This window comes from Wyeomyia smithii, chromosome 2 (assembly GCF_029784165.1).
Source record: "Wyeomyia smithii strain HCP4-BCI-WySm-NY-G18 chromosome 2, ASM2978416v1, whole genome shotgun sequence".
Classification (NCBI taxonomy): domain Eukaryota; kingdom Metazoa; phylum Arthropoda; class Insecta; order Diptera; family Culicidae; genus Wyeomyia; species Wyeomyia smithii.
In genome coordinates, this window is record NC_073695.1 from 35,993,077 (window position 1) to 36,010,907 (window position 17,831).

Sequence of the window (17,831 nt, forward strand, 5' to 3'; positions counted from 1 at the left end):
TCTTGGCTTTCGGCAAGGAATAGTGATCGTAGCATCGCCATCCCAGGTTTTCGTCGTGGAGGTGGAATTATAATTTATGACAAGCAACACCTGCCCTGTACTACGGTCTTCAGCACACATTTGTCAGTTTCATCAGAGGACAAAACTGAATGTCTGGCAGTTGAGTGTCGACTAGGCAATGAAAAGGTGCTGTTCGTGACTGTGTATAATCCCCCGGACAATGATGTGTCTTGCTTTCTTGGTGATAAATTAGCTGATTTTGCTGCAAGGTACGAAAATATTCTGCTTATTGGGGACTTCAACGTCGATTTGACCCAGCCAAGTAGGAGACAGGCGCAATTCCAGTCTGTGCTAGAGAGCTTTGCCATGTCCTCTATCGGTGAAGAACCAACGTTTTTTCATAGAGATGGTTGCTCACAGCTTGATCTCTTTATTACTAGTTGTTGTGATAGAGTTCTGCGTTTCAACCAGGTATGCTTTCCTGGGTTATCGCACCACGACCTCATCTTTGGCTCTCTGAACTTTGATGTGACACCTGTTCGAAGGATCGACATGTATCGAGATTACGTCAATTTTAATCCCTATACATTACAAAACGCTATCCTTTCTGTTCCTTGGAATGCTTTCTAATCGATTCAGGATCCAAACGAGCTGGTTAATTGCTTCAACTCTCATTTAAAGCAGATTCATGATGATTGCATTCCGCTTCGCACATGCAGGGCAAAAAAAACGTCTAACTTATGGTACAGTAGTGAAATTCGGAAGGCTATGCTGGAACGGATCTGGCGTGTACAGACTGGATCAGAGCACCGAGAGAAACCTAGGTTGAAGCGCGTCACTGATATGCAGTCCTGAGAAATCGCGCTAATACGATGGTAGTGGCGTCAAAATCGAATTATTTGAATCAGCTTTTGGGCAACCGGACCCCGACGGCTTAAGAGTATTGGAGTGGGTAGAAATAAACCATCAACTGTGTGTGAGTGTCACCCTAATGATGTAAATCGCACGTTTTTGTCGAGCTACATTCAAAACGACAACAACAGTGAGCGTAGAAGATCGTTACCAGACTTACCCTATAGCTTTTCTTTCCCTCCAGTGGAGTCCTGGGAGGTAGTGAACGCAATATATTGTATTACATCAAACGCAACCGGTCTGGTTGGTTTGCCGATCAAATTCGTGAGAATAATTCTGCCGTTAGTCGTCCAGTATATTACACATCTGTTCAACCGCATCATTGACACATCCTGTTTTCCTTCATGCTGGAAGCACGCTAAGATTTTTCCACTGCGCAAAAAACCACACCTTAATGCTTTATCAAACCTACGGCCAATTAGCATCTTTTGTGCCCTGTCAAAGGCATTTGAGAAACTGTTGAAGCAACAGATGTCATTCTTTATTACGGAAAATAACCTGCTATCAGATAATCAGGCGGGTTTTCGTAAAGGGCAAAGCATTCAAACAGCAGCGGTTCGTGTCTACGATGATTTGACAAAGACACTTGACGAAAAGGGTACGGCCATATTGTTGCTGCTGGACTTTTCTAAAGCCAGTCCGGAGTGGGCTACTCAACCTCTGAGTTCCTCAAGGCTCGGTGCTTGGACCTCTGCTCTTCTGTTGTTATGTCAACGATTTGCCTTCCGTACTCAGGCATTGCTCAATACAAATGTATGCAGACGACGTTCAACTGTATATTCGTCAGCTTGGTCCCTGTTCCCGTGAACTTATTATGATGATGAATGAAGATCTCGCAAGAATTATAGAATGGTCTCAACGGAATCAGCTTTTCGTCAACCAATCGAAGAGCAAAGCAATGCAATGTTGTTGGAGAGTCGCCGTAGAAGCAACACAGCTCAAACCAATCCTTCACCACCTGTTACTATGGATGGGCAAGCTATTGAGTGGACGGACGGAGAGTGCGAAAAATCTCGGTTTCATTTTCCAGACCGATCTGAAATGGGACAAGCTGATAAACCAGCAATGCGGTAAAATTTACGCAAGCCTACGATCGCTATACGGTTCTACTTCCTCTGCTCCCACCGCCACACGCCTGAAACTGTTCAAAGCGTTAATGTTTGGCGATCTACTTGAGCATGAGCATGAGCATGAGCATGATTGACCGCCCGAGGTTGCTACTCCGTTATTGCCAGATCAGCAGTAATTACACAGAGAACCAATAGATGATGCTTGGGACCAACATGCATCCTCAATGTGTAAAAACTGGTGACCTTAATCTGTTTATCAGGCAATACCAGCGCCGGCCGCATCCGAATGCAGGTCAAAGAAGGAGTTTGTATAGGAAAATGTTGACGTGATACTCGCTTTATGGAAGCCGAGAACACCTCTGCACTTCCACGAGAAATCACTGGGATGTTGGAGAAAGGGCAAGGTATACAGCAGGGTTCGTTTTGGTGAACGATGCGCTGATTTCGAGCGTCGGGTTCTTTACAACAAGTGTCGCGCCATTGAGTTCATTACATCCGCCACGATATTCATAATGCGATTCGAACTTATTCAGTTTGAAAATGTAACACCGCAACAATAAATCGTACGCAAGGATACTGGATCTTTGACCGAATCGAGACAACTTCAAATGATCGGATATCTCCTCGTAAGGTGATCCTCTTTATACCGAAAGCTATTGCGCGTTGTTGATCTATCTGAAGATAATACGGCCTCTTGAAATGTATAAACGCGGAGTCTCTCTAGGTTCGGTCAACCGGATATTTTCTATATAACAGATCGACTAACGACGCCTCTCGTATTTACTTCGTCTGCTCTAAAAATCGATCCAGCGAAAAACACACCTGAAAAACGGAATATAAAAATGATGCGCGCTTATTACGGAAACGAACCATGAGTATCTTTCTTGCCAAACACCGCGATCCTCTGCGTACGCCGCGCGTGAAGTAGACTTTACCACTTGTAGCAACCAGCTATTTGTCAATCTCGAGTACACGTTGGCCGCGATTCTTTGGTAGGTATTCATCGCGTTTTCGTTAGTCACGATATTTATCGACCGAACGAAATCTTCGGTGAGACTAAACAAGCATCTGGGTAAACTCCGCGAAATCACCTAATTTCGAAAACGTTCATATGAGCAAAACTCTCCCGAACCGGAAACGCGGTTTACACTGAAGCATTACGCACGACCGTTTTTTTCCCTCCTACCGACGCGGACGCTCGGGGATACGGCATTTCGATGTGAATGTTACCTATTTAATAGAAAAATTGGCAAAGTTTCATGCATACAAAGCCTTAATAATTTAAAAACGAAGTTATCCATATTGACAAATATATATAGTCTCAAGTTTATTAACAAAATGCCGAACTAGTCATAATTGGAACGTATTATATAAAACATCTGCCCAAAAGCTATAAAAATCGAGAAAATGAAGCATAAGATTTTGGCTATCATTACTGCACCATAGTCCGACAATGACATTGGTAAATAGTGTGCAGTTTATAGAAAACCCTGCTTTTTAAATTTCAGTTCCAGGTCTATTTTCGTACAAGAATAAAGATCTTTCGTGATCTTTCCCATATTTTCCATTACATTATAGAAAAGTTATTGGTACCCATCTTTAACATCGACAATCGCCTCCCATCGATAACACCGCTAAAGTCCTAGTGTCAACGACAACCATCGATATGTCGCAGGTGGCACAAAGCATGTGAACCACCTCCCGCACCTGAAAATCATCATATAGGAAAATTATCAACTGCTTCACCACAGTCAAACAGACTTAAGAAAAACTAAGAGGTAAACAAAAACTGTCCCTGCTACCGTGACCCCGCACTGTTACCAAAGCCAGATGAGCCTATTGAAAACGTCAAAAGCCATCGGTAATTTCTCGATAATATCGATAAAAACTCGGAAACAATCGATGCCATCGTCAACGACTCCGCTCGATATTTGCTCACTATATGAACGTAGCCCATTGTCAGTGCGGACGAGCCACTAGCCAAATGCATGAAAACAAGCGTTCAATAAACTTGTTGCCACATCAACCACTTCATTCGCGCCAACACTCATACCACCGCCGAGTAACCATCGCACCGACTTCATCACATGTACACACAAGCAAATAAATCTTGCCTCTCTACCCTCCACCGATATATAATTGATGTACGCAAATGCACTAAAAACTGCCCTTTTTCCACACAAAACAATGTTGATAACAATGTATTATCTAATGTGGTACTTATCTGAGCACTCCAAACAGTCCATTATGATTGCTTTCCTTGCCGGAATATGGTAACATCGACGTGTCCCGGTCTCCAAAAGCTATCGTTCATAGCGCAGTGCTAACCAGCGCGACGCCTGCACTCACACCAACACAACACTGCTGGCTTTTAATTTTTGAAGCATAAATGAAATCTATCAATTTCATGCTAAAGACACTGAAACTTAACTTTTTTCATGTAGAAAAATCATTGAAGAACACTTATTTTTACTTTTCAGCAAATTTGTCAACATAAATCACTTGCAAAACAATAACTTGTAGGAGCAGCTCCATCGCACGTATAATCAATGTAGCCGTGCTGCCAGTCTCTTTTCTTCATGTTTGGCGATCTACTTCACGTAAAACCAAGTGTCTCGAATATTGGAACTGAAATTTATGTTACTAGTTAAGGTTATTGTTAGTTAAGTTTATTGTTGTAAAAAACTAAGTAACAAGCAGGTAGCATATTAAAAAGGTTCGCCTTTACGCTACTAGGTAAATTAATAAATTGAATTGACTCATTCCGCGTCGAACACTCGACAGAAACGGACGTGCAAAGTGGTCGTTCTATTACAATCCGGTCCGTGTGTACGAATAGCCAAACAAAAGAGTGTATTATTCGCGCTAAAGGCCAACTAGATTGTGAGTTGTGTCGATACGTTCTGTACCCGGCTCACAACTTTGGCTGTATTGGTGCAAAATACCAGCTGCAGTTTTGATCTGTGCACCGTGAATAGATCTTTTTAATCCAAGCCCATCAGTTGACAGTCGAGTCCGTGTCGCTGTGCTGAGTGATCTCACACCCGGCTCACTGCTGGTGGCTGTATTGGTGCTGCTGTACTGGTGCTGCTGGCTGCTTTGGGTGCAGCTTCGAACGATCGGACAACCACTGCTGGAAGGAAGAAGTAAAAGAGGTACGTGTTCTTGTCGGCGCTAGTGCGCTAGTGCGCTACATTTAGCGCAATGGATATAGATCCCTCGCCTCCCGTGCCACCATCCCCGAACCCCCCTGACCCTGACCCTTCTGTTACCCCCTCCCCTGTTCATTCTCCAGTCCCCCCTCGCCCCAGGCTTTACCCGGACGGATCTCAACAGGGCAGCTATACTGTTTATTTTCGTCCAAAGGCAGGAGTGAATTCAAAGCGTTTAAACATACTGCAAATTGCTAAAGACCTGACGAAGGGGTACAAGGCCGTGACCGAAATTTCCAAGGTCCGACCTAACAAGCTCCGTGTCGTGGTCAGTGATCTGGCACAGGCCAATGCTATCGCTTGCTCTGAGCTCTTCACACGCGAGTATCGCGTCTACATACCCGCACGAGACGTGGAGATCGACGGTGTCATAACCGATTCGAGTCTGTCTGTCGAGTGTATTCTAAAAAGCGCAACCGGTTGCTTCAAAAATACCGAAACACAGGCGAAGATTTTGGATTGTAAGCAATTGCGGTCCATGTCTTTCGTCGGCGGTAAAAAAGCTTACACTCCGTCAGACTCGTTTCGCGTTACGTTTGCCGGATCTGCACTCTCTAGCCACGTCTCGATCGACCGGGTTCGTCTGCCTGTGCGATTGTATGTACCCCGTGTTATGAATTGCACCAATTGCAAGCAGTTTGGCCACACAGCCGCCTACTGCTGCAATAAGGCACGATGTAGCAAGTGTGGGGAGACTCATGCGGAAGATTCTTGCAGTGTTAATGCTGAAAAATGTATTCACTGTGGGGAAAACCAGCATGAGCTCTCCACATGCCCGGTGTACATGCAGCGCAGAGATAAAATCAAGCGGTCACTTAAGGAGCGTTCAAAGCGTTCTTACGCTGAGATGCTGAAGAAGACCGTGACCACTTCTACCATTACATCGAACCCCTTTGATCTGTTGCCCCCTGATGAAACCGATTCTGACGATTCATCAGCGGGAACATCTTATGCCAATCCTGGGGAGTCTAGGAAGAGGAAAAATGTTTCTTCTCCTAAACTTCCCCGTAAAGGTCCTAAGATTTCCCAAAGTGTAATGAAAAGTACGAACAAACCAAACAGTGCTGCGGAAAAACCGAAGCAAACCCCTCCTGGGCTTGCAAATTTAAAGTCCCAGAAGGAGTTCCCAGCACTGCCAGGAACATCTAAAACCCCAGTTGTTCCTTTTGCACATCCAGTTGATGAAACAAACTCTGGATTAGTGAAATTTTCTGACATTGTGGACTGGATTTTTGAAAATTTCAATGTACCCGATCCAATTAAAATTTTTCTTACAGCATTCCTCCCAACAGTTAGATAATTTTTGAAGCAGTTGACTGCCCAATGGCCCCTCCTTGCAGCGATTGTATCCTTCGATGCCTAATTCAACTGCGTATATGAAGGATTCTATCTCTGTCTTACAGTGGAATTGTAGAAGTATTTTACCAAAAATTGATTCGTTTAAAGTTTTGATTAATAAAAACAAATGCGATGCATTTTCCCTTTGTGAAACTTGGCTTACTTCAAATATTGATCTCAACTTCCATGATTTTAATATTATTCGCCTTGATCGAGACACCCCATATGGAGGAGTACTTTTAGGGATTAAAAAGTGCTATTCTTTCTATCGTATTAACCACCCTTCGATTCCAGGCATCGAAGTTGTCGCATGTCAAATGACAATACAAGGTAAAGAGCTTTGTATTGCCTCAATATATATTCCTCCCAGAGCACAGGTTGGGCAACGGCTGCTCTTTGATTTAATAGAACTTCTTCCCTCGCCACGTTTGATTTTGGGAGACTTCAACTCTCATGGCGTGGCTTGGGGTTCCCCATACAATGATAACCGCTCCTCTTTAATCTATAACCTTGCGATGACTTCGACATGACTATTTTAAACAACGGTGAAATGACACGTATCCCGAAACATCCAGCGCGCCCAAGGGCTTTGGATCTATCCTTATGTTCGACGTCGCTACGGTTGGATTGCACATGGAAGGTAATCCTTGATCCTCACGGTAGCGACCATTTGCCTATTCTTATTTCAATTAGTAACGGGTCAACTCGCATGCGACCAATTGACATTCCGTATGACCTCACACGGAATGTCGATTGGAAGTTATACGAGGAAATGATTTCAAAAGCGGTCGAGTCGATTCAACATCATCCACCACTTGAAGAATACAACCTCCTCGCGGGCTTGATTCTCGACGCCGCGTTGCAAGCCCAAACGAAGAAATATCCCGGCGTAACGATCAAAGAACGGCCTCCCACTCCGTGGTGGGACCAAGAGTGCTCCGATGTCTACACGCAACGATCCGACGCGTATCTGACCTTCCGGGATACAGACGATGCCGACGACTTTAAACGTTATTCGGAGCTTGATACCAAGTTTAAAAGCTTGACTAAGGCAAAGAAACGCGGATATTGGCGTCGGTTCGTAAACGAGACGTCGAGGGAGACATCAATGAGCACTCTTTGGAACACAGCCCGAAGAATGCGGAATCGCGTAACGGTCAACGAAAGCGAGGAGTCTTCAAGTAGGTGGATATTTGATTTTGCCAGGAAAGTATGTCCGGACTCTGTTCCTGAGCAAAACATTGTTCGCGATGCGTCTCCGGGCCACGACGCGATTGAATCACCTTTTACGATGGCAGAATTTTCAGTTGCCCTCCTGTCCTGTAACAATAACGCGCCTGGGTTAGATAGAATCAAATTCAACTTGTTGAAGAATCTACCCGGCAATGCCAAGAGGCGCTTGTTGAACTTGTTCAATAAGTTCCTGGAGCAAAATATTGTACCGCAGGATTGGAGGCAAGTGAAGGTGATCGCCATCCAAAAACCAGGGAAACCAGCTTCTGATCACCAACTCCACCGACAAGGATTTTCTCCAATTTTGAACAATTTTTTGCACAATTTGCTGTCCGGAAAGCACATGCATTTTACGCACGGCGATTTGGCAACTTTTCGCATTAGCTACATGGGTCTTCCCCAGGGCTCATGTTTAAGCCCCCTTCTTTACAACTTTTATGTCAATGACATCGACGAATGTCTGGCGAATTCATGCACGATAAGACAACTTGAAGACGACAGTGTAATCTCTGTTACAGGAGCCAAAACTGCCGATTTGCAAGGACCATTGCAAGATACCTTGGACAATTTGTCTGCTTGGGCTTTACAGCTAGGTATCGAATTCTCTCCGGAGAAGACTGAGATAGTAGTTTTTTCTAGGAAGCATGAACCTGCTCAGCTTCAAACACAATTAATGGGCAAAACGATTTCTCAGGTTTTGGTACACAAATATCTTGGTGTCTGGTTCGACTCTAAAGGCACCTGGGGTTGTCACGTGAGGTATCTGATGAAAAAATGTCAACAAAGAGTGAATTTTCTTCGTACAATAACCGGACAATGGTGGGGAGCCCACCCAGGAGACCTTATAAGGCTATACCAAACAACGATATTGTCTGTTATTGAATACGGGTGTTTCTGCTTCCGCTCCGCAGCAAACACACATTTGATCAAACTGGAGCGAATACAATATCGCTGTTTGCGTATCGCCTTAGGTTGCATGCAGTCGACCCATACGATGAGTTTGGAGGTCTTAGCTGGAGTACTACCATTGAAAAACCGCTTCTGGAGCCTGTCTTCTCGTATTCTTATCAAATGTGAGGTCTTGAACAGTCCCGTGATTGAAAATTTTGAAAGGTCAATCGAACTTAATTCTCAAACCCGTTTTATGACATTGTATTTCAATCACATGTCCCAAAATATTAACCCTTCTTCGAATATTCCAAATCGTGTCGACTTATCAAATACTTCTGATTCTACTGTGTTTTTCGATACATCCATGATAGAAGAAACTCGTGGAATCCCGGATCATTTACGCGTGCAGCAGATCCCCAAAATTTTTTCCAATAAATATCGAAACATCAACTGCGACAATATGTACTACACTGACGGATCACTTCTTGATGGGTCCACTGGCTTCGGTATCTTCAATAACAATTTAACCGTCTCCCATAAGCTCGATAATCCTGCTTCTGTTTACGTCGCAGAATTAGCTGCAATTCAGTACACCCTAGGGATTATCGAAAAAATGCCCACGGACCATTATTTCATCTTTACGGACAGTCTCAGTTCCATTGAGGCTCTCCGATCGATGAAAGATGTTGAGCACTCTCCGTATTTCCTGGGGAAAATACGGGAACATTTGAGTGCTTTATCCGAAAAATCTACTCAGATTACCTTAGCGTGGGTCCCTTCTCACTGCTCGATACCGGGTAATGAGAAAGCGGACTTTTTGGCTAAGGTGGGCGCAACAAACGGTGATATTTATGAAAGACCAATTGCCTTTAATGAATTTTTCGCATTTGTACGTCAGAATACGATCATCAGTTGGCAAAATTCTTGGACCAAGGGGGAACTTGGAAGGTGGTTACATTCCATAATCCCCAAGGTATCGACGAACCCGTGGTTCAAGGGGTTGGATGTAGGTCGGGATTTCATTTGCGTGATGTCCCGGCTTATGTCCAATCACTATAGATTTGACGCGCATCTCCGTCGTGTTGGGCTCGGGGAGAGTGGTATCTGTGCCTGTGGTGAAGGTTATCACGACATAGAGCACGTTGTTTGGTCATGCCCTGTACACCGTGACGCCAGGTCTAGATTAGTAGCTTCCCTGCAGGCCGAAGGTAGACAGCCGGCTGTTCCTGTTCGTGATGTCTTGGCGACCCGTGACCTATCCTACATGTCTCTTATATACGTTTTCCTGAAATCCATCCACGCCCCAGTTTAGTCCTATCCCCTTCCGCCTACATCCAACCAAACGACAAGAACACGTTAAGACCCCGGATCCGGAAACAGCAACTAGACCCGCACGATACTCTCAGGCCCCGAGGGAGACAACCCAATATGCCAGTCCGTAATATCTTGGCCCAGCAGCGGAACATATTCAATATGCTGCCTACCTATGGCGATGGAAAACCATCAAACAACTATTCAGTGCTTTTCATGCAAAACATTCTAGCTTAAGTTAGATTTAGTTTCAGCTCGTAGTCGGCAGCGAGGATAAAAAATTTGCTTTTAGTTATTAAGATACTTTAGAAAGTAAGCTACCAGATATAATTGGCGCCGTTAAACATTGAATTGTATTTGTGCCGTGTCAAATAAACTATAGATGAGGAAAAAAAATTGAATTGAACATGCGGACTACATACAACATTGCTGATCTGAATATTTGATTGTAAATTAACAGTTTATTCTTGAGACAAAGTCTTGAATTTCTGTTGATAAGAGGATATAAACATTTTATATATTTATTGCACTTTGTTTGGATATTCTCAATGTACTGTTTAAAAGTAAGATTCTTATCATTAATTAGCCCTAAGTATTTAATTTTAACAGAACAATATAAGATTGCACCGTTAATTTTAACAACATGATTATTGGTGGATTTGAAAAACGTAACTCTTGGTTCAAAATAAATAATTACGTTTTTGGTGCATTAGAAGAAATCTTCCATTTCTGCAAGTATGAAGAAAATATATTTAGACTTTTTTTGCAACCGACTGCATATGACACGAAGCCTTTTTTCTTTTACGGAAATACTTGTATAGTCACAAAACAGAGATTTCTCACATCCTGGTGGTAAATCAGGAAGAACAGAAGTAAAAATATCATATGAGATTGGGCCCAAGAAGCTTTTTTGAGGTACACCAGCTCTAACAGACAATTTATCACTGAGGTGCGATCTAATCACTCTAAACTCTGTTGAAAAATATCTGACATTAAAAAAAGTTGATAGTTGACATATTTTACTCAATTTCTGAACCAATATTGACGAACAAATTGCTGTTCATTCAAACTTTTCAGTGATACATGTGATGGTTCTGAAACCCGTTTTTTTTTTAATACAGTAATATTTGATACGAAATTAAAATTAGATTTCGACAGATATTGAATATCCATTCGAAATATATACAGACTCCAAATCAGCATCATTGCAATCATTACATATATTAAGTTGTTATACCTACATATTAAGTTGTAATGAACGACAAAGAGGAGCAGACTAACGTTTAATACAAATTTAATAAAACACACTACCAGTCTATTATTCTAAAATATTTGGAATACATAAAATAGATTTTCAAGGAGGGACTTTTTTTTTGTATAACTACTATAAAGTTCTATAATTGCAGCACAGACTTTGGCCCAATATCGAAATCATCTGAATATCAACAGTGTCGTGCCACAGAATATTTCTAATCCTAATACTATCCACCGGGAGATGACATACTTCAATTTAAATACATTGTGATCGCTGAACGAAACTTTCAACACCATGTTTTTGTTGAAAAATTGGCTTCAAATATGCTAGAATAATAATGGCAAATCATAAAATTTGCTTACTCATACCGATTGTATGAAAGTGAGCCAAGACCCATCTCTGTATAAACCAGAAAAGGAAATCCAAAACAAATCGTCACCACTCCCATGCATTCAATCGTGCCCTAAAGCTTCGTTTCCCTCCAAACAAGCAGAGCCACCAATTGCCACCAGCCAACGTGAAGTCAAACGAACAAATCGCGAAACATAAATCATTACGATTGCTTGCAATCCTGCATTTTCATGCATTCACATTCTCCGATTCCCGGTCTACCGGGATTATAGTCGCCCCCGCTAGCAGTGTATAATAGTGCAGGCAGCTGGTGTTGACTGCTGCTGTGGCATCCTTGTGTGGGCCAAACTTGGTTTGATCTGTTGGAAAAACATCGCCAACAAATAGCGCAAATGGACTCCCGCCCGGCCGTGTGTTCCAGATCTGAATCGGGCTTCTCCAACATACGAGGAGTCTGTTGAATGTCAAAAATCTATTCTTCCCGGCGATAGCATCCTGCTTCCTGTGTGTTAGAATGGAACTTAGTGTATTTAAGAACCACGGGAAGTGGCGGTTGAATTTGGCAGCAGGTGTTTATTCTGCACTCTAGAAAAAAAAGCTGTTCGTCGATCAATCATTTAATGACATCTCCGTCGTTTGGGGTGAATAAAGATGTGTTAGTTTTTTTTTTGCAGTTTCGAGGTAAATTCAATGACTTTATTTAATGTACCAAACAAAACTAACCCTTGTCACTAGACAATATCAGTAAAAAAAAACATCCAGTGTTGAGTTGTTACTATTACAGGTTATTGTTCATTTCCCGCTGACGTACACAAGTCACGTGGTATGAAAAGAGTTCGTTCTACTGAAAGGAAACTATAGCCTGCCAACCCACAAACAATATACCGCATTGAACTGGAAACCTCAATTCGTACGTTTTCCTCTGTTTTTGATCAAACTGTTGCGGGCGTAATCATCACCCACAACACTGACTAGCAGGCAGAAGAGCACATTTTCATCTCGCATTCTTCGCATTCAGTCAGCGCTTACAAAGGGCAACACATTTCTATTAACGGCCACAATTGGGTCTGCCTGCAAAGCTCCTTATATCCATCAGCAGGAATATTGACGTAGGCGTCGGAATTCGCTGTGGGATATATATAGATTCCGCTGAAAGAAGCTTTGATCCTTTTCACCCCAAGTTTGCTACTAGTGTTGCTCTATTTTTTCCCGTTTCCCTTCTCAGTAGTTGGATGGAGCTTTTGTTCAAAGTAGAGCTGACAATTTGTTCAGTAATGAATGGTTCGGTTCTCGTGCTGTGTAGCGCGAGACTGCTGAATGGGATTTGATCATAAAGATGGCAAAAGTAAAACTTACCCTGACAGCTGTAGCCATTCTTGTTGAGTTCAAATCCCTCCGCACAATCGCACTCGTACATGCCATCGTGCAGCTCGTAGCACAGCTGCTCGCAAGGGCTACCATGACCACAGCGACCTGTGAAGAATTGAAGAGAAAAGGGGTAGAAATTGATGACTTTTTTTCATAAACTGATCTAATGGAATAGTAATATAGAAAATGCATTGCTCTGCGCGGTTCCTGGTCGACTTAATTTGATTTCATTCTAATTAATTTAACTGATGCCAAACATTTAGCATCGATTTGTTCAGGTTAGCTAATCAAAAAAAAACGAAACAAGTAGTCAAGACTTGTTAACATTGTATCAGTTATAAAAGTAATAAATTCGCGACTTGGTGAATTCGATAGCAATAAAATTGTACATAAAAGTCATAAAAAATAGCGCTTCCTCAACCCCCACTCCACCACCCTGAGTATTTTTATGGTCTTCTGGCGAACCCTCCGTTTCCTGCTCCATGGCCACTTGACACAAAAGTCTTATGTGTTTGTTCTCTAAGATGAAACCGAATACCACGCGTCTCCACTGAATATATTGTAATGCATAGCATTGAACACATAAGCTCAGCAACCTTCGCTTGGGAAGTGTCGCATTTATTTACAGCTGCTACCGTCATTAAATTTTCTTATAATTTCAGATCTAAAGTATTATTCAATATCGGAAATAACAGGATTTGCAGTTCTGCAGGATACCGTGACCAGAGTTTTTGAGGAGTTTGAATATTTCAAGTGATCCTGAACAATTCAAGTTTCACAGCTCTTCAGGATACCCTGTTCAAAGTTCTCCAGGGGTTTGATGATTACAAGAGATTAGGAACAACTCAAGTTCATCAAGCTATATAGAAATCAAGAATTCTGTAACTTTATAACAGCTAAGTATTAGACTTAATTCATTTATAATCTATTTCCATATGTTGTTGCCCTGCCATAGTGTGCATTACACACAATGGAAGTGGATGAGAAAAATTTGAACGATCCTGTTCTCGCCACTCCAAAACCTCCTGACCCTCTATCCTCTGTTGCCTCATTTCCCCCGCGCGTTAAACTTTATCCAGACGGATCGACTGGTTCATTCATTATTTATTTCCGACCTAAAATAGGGCCTAAATCAAAGCCCTTAAACATTATTCAGATATCCAAGGACTTAGAGTCTCATTTCAAGTCCATCACTGAAATTTCTAAGGTCAGGCCCAACAAGTTGAGAGTTGTGGCTACGGACCTTATTCAAGCTAATAAAATTGCTACATCAGAATTTTTTACCAGGGAATATCATGTTTATGCTCCCGCACGAGATGTAGAAATTGACGGTGTTGTAACCGATTCCAGCTTATCCAGTGAATGTCTTTTAAAAGACGGACTTGGGTATTTCAAAAACTCTTCAATTCCATCGGTTAAAATTCTCGATTGTCAACAATTGAGATCCGTATCCTTTGTAGAAGGAAAGAAAATATATTCCCCTTCAGATTCATTCCGTGTCACTTTTGCCGGATCTGCTTTACCATCTCACATCTCCATTCACAATGTCCTCGTTCCTATTCGCCTATATATTCCACGAGTCATGAACTGCATCAATTGCAAACAGCTAGGCCATACTTCTGCCTACTGTTGCAATAAAAGCCGATGCGGCAAATGTGGGGGGGAATCATCTTGATGAATCTTGCAATCAAGAGAATAATAATTGTTGTTATTGTGGTGAAAATCAACATGAACTAACGAAATGTTCATTATACATTCATCATAAAAATAAAATGAAACGGTCTCTTAAAGACCACTCTAAACGTAATTATTCTTATCTCCTCAAAAAATCCGAACAAGTACTCTCATTTCTTCAAATATTTATGATTTATTGTCCTCTGATGAGACAGACTGTGACATTCCTCTTGCTGGTCCTTCTTTTTCTAATCCTGGTGGGTCTAGAAAAAGAAAAAATCTTTCTCCTCCGAAACTTCCCAACAAAGGTCCTAAAATAACACTTAATAAAAAAGTTAATATTCCCAAATCCAATCATGATGTTGAAAATTTGATTCAAACTCCTCCTAAAATTTTAAACCTAAATTCAACACAAGAATTCCCACCACTATCACCCAAAAACTGTAATAACTCATTCACACCTTCAGTTAATCAAACAAAATCAGGAATTCTGAAATTTTCTACTGTAATAAATTGGATCCTTGAATCATTAAACATACCGGACCCTCTTAAAAAAATTATTCTTTCACTACTCCCTGTTTTCAAAACATTTTTAAAGCAGCTTACCTTTCAATGGCCCCTCATTTCAACATTAATATCCTTCGATGACTAACTTATCGTCCGAAACTAATGATTTTATACATGTTTTACAATGGAATTGCAGGAGTATCATACCAAAACTAGATTCGTTTAAAGCTATGATTAATAATTTGAAATGTGATGTGTTTTCTATTTGTGAAACATGGCTCACTTCAGATATCAATCTCAATTTCAATAATCACAATATCATACGATTAGACCGAGATGCTCCTTATGGAGGTGTACTTTTAGGGATAAAAAAATGTTATTCTTTTTATAAAATTATTTTACCTTCAATTCAAGGCATCGAGTCTGTAGCTTGTCAAATTAAAATACATGACAAAGATCTCTGCATTGCTTCTGTATACATCCCTCCTAAAGCACTAATCGGACAACGAATGCTCTCTGACATTTTTGAACTTCTACCCTCACCGCGTTTAATATTGGGAGATTTTAACTCACATGGTGTAGCTTGGGGTTCATCTTACAACGATAATCGCTCCACCTTGATATATAATCTTTGTGACAATTTCAATATGACTGTTTTAAACAATGGAGGGCCAAAAATTAAATTAAATTAAATATTAATTGGGAAATTTATAAAACAAAAATTACAGAAGCTCTAGAGGCAGTACAACACCTTCCGCTACTTGAAAAATATGATTTATTTGCGGGTTTAATTTTGAATTCCGCAATACTAGCCCAAAAGAAATAATATCTTGGCGTTTCAACTAAAAGACGACCTCCTACTCCTTGGTGGGACAAAGAGTGCTCAAAAATTTACATTAAAAAATCTAGGGTGTATAAGGTTTTTCGGAAAAAAGGAAAAATCGAAGACTTTGTACGATATACAAAGCTAGAATCCATGTTCAAAAACTTGATCAAAGCCAAAAAACGTAGTTATTGGCGACGTTTTGTTAATGAGCTTTCTAGAGAAACATCCATGAGTATTCATTGGAACACTGCTAGGAGAATGAGAAATCGAGTTGTGGCTGATGAAAATGAAGAATATTCAAATCAATGGATATTAAATTTCACAAAAAAAGTTTGTCCAGACACTGTTTCTGTTTTTTCTGAACAATCAGTAATGGAACTACCATTTTCAATTACCGAACTATCTACTGCCCTTCTTACTTGCAATAATAATGACCCTGGTCTAGATAAAATTAAATTTCATTTACTGAAAAATTTACCTGACAATGCTAAAAGACTGTTGTTAGATTTATACAACAATTTTTTTGAATTAAACATCATTCCACATGACTGGAGACAAGTAAAGGTAATTGCTATCCAAAAACCTGGAAAACCTGCTTCTAATCATGATTCATATCGTCCGATTGCGATGCTTTCCTGTATTCGTAAATTATTTGAAAAAATGATTTTATATCGTTTACACCATTGGGTCGAAAGTAATAATTTATTATCACATACCCAGTTTGGCTTTCGTAGAACTAAAGGAACAAATGACTGTCTTGCATTACTTTCAACAGAAATCCAGCTTGCATTTGCTCAAAAAGAACAAATGGCTTCTGTATTCCTAGACATTGAAGGAGCCTTTGATTCTGTTTCTATAAATGTCCTTTCTGATAAACTTCATCAAAAAGGACTTCCTCCCAAATTCAATAATTTTTTATACAATCTATTATCAGAAAAACATATGCACTTTTCTCATGGTAGTTTGTCAGCGTTAAGATTAAGTTACATGGGTCTTCCACAGGGTTCATGTTTAAGTCCACTACTTTACAATTTTTATGTCAATAATATTGATGCCTGTTTGGCAAATTCATGTACTATTAGACAATTTGCTGATGACAGTGTGATTTCTGCCACAGGTCCCAGGGCATCCGATTTACAAAGACCTTTACAAGATACCTTGAACAACTTAACCAATTGGGCGATACAATTAGGTATAGAATTTTCAGTTGAATGAACTGAATTCGTGGTTTTTTCTAGAAAACATGAACCAGCTCAGCTCCAACTTATGTTAGTGGGAGAACCCATAGCTCAAGTTTTAGTTCACAAATATCTTGGTGTTTGGTTTGACTCAAAATGCACTTGGAAAAGTCATATTCAATATTTAATTCAAAAATGTCAACAAAGAGTTAACTTTTTGCGCACAATAACTGGTTCATGGTGGGGAGCGCACCCAGGGGACCTTATTAAACTTTATCAAACTACAATTCTATCAGTACTGGAATACGGATGTTTTTGTTTTTTTCTGCCGCAAAAACTCATATAATAAAACTGGAACGAATACAGTATCGCTGTTTGCGCATTGCTTTAGGTTGTATGCACTCAACTCATACAATGAGTTTAGAAGTATTAGCGGGCGTTCTCCCCTTAAAAGAACGTTCCTAATTATCGCTTCTCGCATTCTTGTGAAAAGTGAAATTTTAAACCCAATGATAATAAGTAACTTTGAAAGACTTGTGGAACTTCAATCTCAAACTCGTTTCATGACTGTATATTTCAATAACAAGTCTCAAAATTCTAACCCTGCATCACATTCTTCAAATAATATTTACTCATTAGATACTTTTGATTCTAACTTATTTTTTGATTCATCCATGTTGAATGAAATTCGTAGTATCCCAGATC

At 40.7% G+C, this 17,831-nt stretch overlaps 1 protein-coding gene across 1 annotated transcript in view; it reads right to left on the bottom strand.

Moving 5' to 3' along the window:
• Window positions 1-17,831, bottom strand: part of LOC129724507 (uncharacterized) — a 589,670-nt gene that overhangs the window by 358,819 nt on the left and 213,020 nt on the right. Inside the window, exon 3 of the mRNA XM_055679461.1 lies at window positions 12,930-13,046. Within this exon, the coding sequence (XP_055535436.1) occupies window positions 12,930-13,046 (117 nt within the window). The remainder of the gene's footprint in view (window positions 1-12,929; window positions 13,047-17,831) is intronic.